The following is a 3,758-nucleotide window of genomic DNA, read 5'->3' as shown; positions in this document are numbered from 1 at the left end:
ACCTTGATCTGTCCTTTTGGTTGGTTCAACTAAATCACCCCCAGCTTTGGTTAGGCCAACTGGAGTCCAACTAGGTCAAACCAACGCCTGACTTGCCCTTTAAAACGGGTTGAGTTAGTTGACTGACATGTTAGTTTGATCAATCAACCTAGGGATTGGGTTGATTTGGGTCGGTTCTGCTGACCATAGCCAAGGTCAAGCTACTAATAAGCATACGCCTAATTCATTGTTGAAGCTTTTCATGCTGACTTTTCATATGGAGCCGAGAACCCAAGTGAAAAAAAGATCAGGTTAAGGTTTTAGAAAATAAGACGAAACTCTTAAGGGCATCGACCCCACCTTCAACTTAGTCCTCATTTGGGACACCTGTCTACACTTGACCCCACAAAATAATGGCCGCTGTCTGTGGGCCTCTCAATCAACGCAGGAAAACATCCGTAAATATACTGCTCTTTAGCGTGGGATTTCAGGTATCAATAAACAATCTTTAAGAAACAAGACTTTGATCACTTACGTCGAAGTACAATACATGACACGTTCTGCTGGATCCTCTCTCTCTCTCTCACTCACTCACTCTCTTTCTCTCTTTCTATCTATCTCTCTCCCACAATCGTTTCACAACTTATTCGCTAATGGCATATCTAGTATGCCCGTGGTGCGGCCGACGTAGCGGCGGGGGAAAGGAGAGAAGGTATAATTTACTAAGCCACGGCTAAGCCGGCGGCGAAGAAGACGGGGGTGGCGGCGGAGCAGGGGGACATGAAGCAGTCGAAAGGCTTCGTCTCTCTCTGTTCCTCGCTCACCATCTGCTGGCACCTGCACTCCGCGCTGCAGAAGGCCTTCTCCCCCCTGCAAGGCATTCCCAGCCCATAAGCGCGACATCCTTGATGAATAAATAGATAAAAATTTATAGGCAGACAGATCGATCAATAGATAGATAGACAGGTAGATCGATCAGTAGACATATGTATCGATGGACAGAGAAAGACCCACAGAAGATAAACGAGTGATAGGTAGACCCACAGAAGAGATAGATACTCACGGAGATTATTAGATAGGTATATAGATTTATCGATGGATAGAGAGATGTATCGACAGATAGGTATGTATAGAGAGAGAGGGATAGACAGATGGACAGATAGAGGGATAGATCGACAGATAGATAAATAAATAGATGGATTGATATCTAGAGAAATAGAGGGATAGATCCATAGATATACAGAGAGACAGATAGATGGATAAAGAGACAGACGGACTGACTGACTGACTGACAGACAGATGGACAGAGAGAAAGATTGTTGGAATAATAGGTAGATGGATAGACAGACATATAGGTAGATGGATTGGTAGATAGACAGATAGACAGAGAGATGGATAGATAGAGAGAGAGAGAGAGAGATAGATTATAGATGGAAAGGCAAAGCAAGCCGACCTGTACATGAAGACGTCGTTTCCCTGGAGCGTCTTCTCGCAGCGGAAACATCGGCTGAGAAAGTCCTCCGCCGGCGGCAGAGGCCAAGGCCTCCACGGCGGCGGCGTTTCGAACACCACCCATCCGTCGGCGGCGATGCCATCCATATAAACCGTCTTCCGCGCAGACCCAGGCCCGACGTGGGCGATAACGCAGGTATAGCTCTCCGAGAGCTCCCCAATAGCCTCGTCTTCACCCTGGTCCATGCTCCTCTTCCCGCCTCCATGGACCACGATGGCGATCGGCTCGGATTTCGCGGCGGGTCTGGCTCGGGCCGCGGGCTCGCCGTCTTTCATGGCGGCGACAATCCCCAGCCCGACGGCCCCCTCCACGTCGAAGCTCCTCCTTGGAGATCGCGGCCCAGAGAACAGTCTCTTCAACTGGGATCTCTCCACCATCGTCGAGGAAGCTCTCGGCGCATTGGAGAGTCCAAACTCGCTCCTTAAGCCTCGCTAGACTTACCTGGGCAGAAGGGCGAGGGCGATCGCTATCATGGCCGTGGAAAAGGACGAACTCTTCCTGGTCTACGCGCTTGCCGTTTTGGCTCGTTGCGCGGGGGGCCCCGCGGCAGTGCAACTCGCCCGGGGTCGTCTCCCTGCCGTGGAAGAACGGTCACCACTGAAGGAATACGCAGTGCCTGGGAAGAAACTCGGCAGAAATAAAAAAAATCAAAACAAAATTTAACGCACATTTGCCGGAGATAAATGGCGATAATCAAGCTACTTTCGTTTTCCCCTCTCCATGGACGGTGGGAATCGTTCTCTGTCGGCGTTTGGTCTCGGTGGGGGCACGTCCGCGTCGAAGACGGGGAAGGGGTGATAGGGACGCCCCCCCGGTGGGCTCTCGCCTGAGAAGGACTCGGTGTAATTATTGAACGATAAGGAGTTGCACCATAAAACAACTCCTCGTTCTCTTTTAGTAATCAGCCATGGTGAAGAGTGAGGAGTGAAGACGGAGAAGAAAGAAAACCTGGGCTCTTTCCCTGCCATGCCCTCGACGCGAGGGCGAAGACAAAGAGGAAGATACTCCAAGCAGCTGCAGCGAGGGCCCCATCAGTCTCCTTCCCACTAAATGCAGCTGGGCTCCATATCCAGGGCCCCCCATGGAATCTTCTTGTGTGGTGTAGGCTCGTTGCGAGGGCCATGTATCAGGACATCAATTTCGTCACTCCCTTGGAGAGTGCACCAGTGCCCAAAGATCACGATGTGAAGCTGGTGACAGTCTGACAGAGATTCCATGGGGTTCCATCCCAGCAATCTGGTGACTTGGGGTTGAGTGTAAATCCAAGATTCTAGTTCAATATCAAGATAATATGAGAATATTTATTTATAGAGTTGAGTACAGCAATGATTCTTTGTTTGTGATAATGAAGAATTACTGCAGATGGGTCAAACTCTTTTCACTGCTTCTAAGTGATATTATTTAAGATCATTTTGAAATATACACTGCACAAGTCTGTCCCACCAAAAGTCAACACTGACTGTTTGCTTTTATAGATGGGAGAAATGAGGTACTACATGATTGGTGACCAAGGGACTATGGTTCATGCTCAAGGAACGTTTAGCCTTTATCAGCCTCCCATCATGTCCTACTACCTCATCTCTCAGAGCAAAATAAGTAAATATGCCCTACCATTATTATGAATAAAGTACCTGGCACATCGTCAATGCACTAAACCAAATGCATTGCAGCCGAAATTTGGGAAACGTTCCAAAAATTAGCCTTTAATTACAGGTGCATGTAGATGCATGCCACTTTTATGCACCATAAAAAACAGGTGATGACAGCATTATATTATATTATCTATTTATTAATAGAACTTCTATTAAACATTTTCAAGGTTCTCTTTAGGTGGACTTAAGTGAAATGAAATAAGTTGAAGACTGAGGAGGTGATAGAGGAACTAAAAACATCAGGGCGGAGAAGCCTAAGCCAACTTAAAGCCTTGAAAGAATTTATGGCCTATTAAATGCATTCCATTTCAAGAAGTTAGAGGCCAGGGGATGGTCTATTTTATACCTTCATCTCTCTCATCAACCATTACGTTGGGCCATTAAATGACACCAATTTAAAGATGCTTGAATGCTTAAAATAAAATTCAAAAGTAATTATGTAAAGGTAAGGAATACAAAATTTTCCTCCAGTATTTCACTTGCTTAAGCAGATTCCATGAGGGTCAATTCATTCTTTAGTAAAATGCCTCCAAGCTAGACATCACTTTCTATTCTTCCATTTTTCTCCACTGCATACCAAATATTTCTATATTTTGAGGTTTTTTTGCTGAATG

The 3,758-nt window shown here is 46.5% G+C and overlaps 1 protein-coding gene across 1 annotated transcript; it reads right to left on the bottom strand.

Annotated features, from left to right (window-relative positions):
• Positions 1-486: 486 nt before the first annotated feature.
• On the bottom strand, positions 487-1,942 carry LOC144708690 (FCS-Like Zinc finger 14-like). Its single transcript, XM_078582110.1, has 2 exons — positions 1,433-1,942; positions 487-849 (listed from the first exon to the last, which is right to left on the bottom strand). Exons 1-2 carry the CDS (start codon positions 1,867-1,869, stop codon positions 702-704), a joined length of 585 nt encoding a protein of 194 aa, XP_078438236.1. The 5' UTR covers positions 1,870-1,942; the 3' UTR covers positions 487-701.
• Positions 1,943-3,758: the final 1,816 nt, after the last annotated feature.

The sequence above is a fragment of the Wolffia australiana genome, chromosome 10, assembly GCF_029677425.1.
Source record: "Wolffia australiana isolate 7733 chromosome 10, ASM2967742v1".
Taxonomy (NCBI): Eukaryota; Viridiplantae; Streptophyta; class Magnoliopsida; order Alismatales; family Araceae; genus Wolffia; species Wolffia australiana.
The sequence above is the reverse complement of the archived record's forward strand: the minus strand, read 5'-3'. Positions and strand labels throughout refer to the sequence as shown.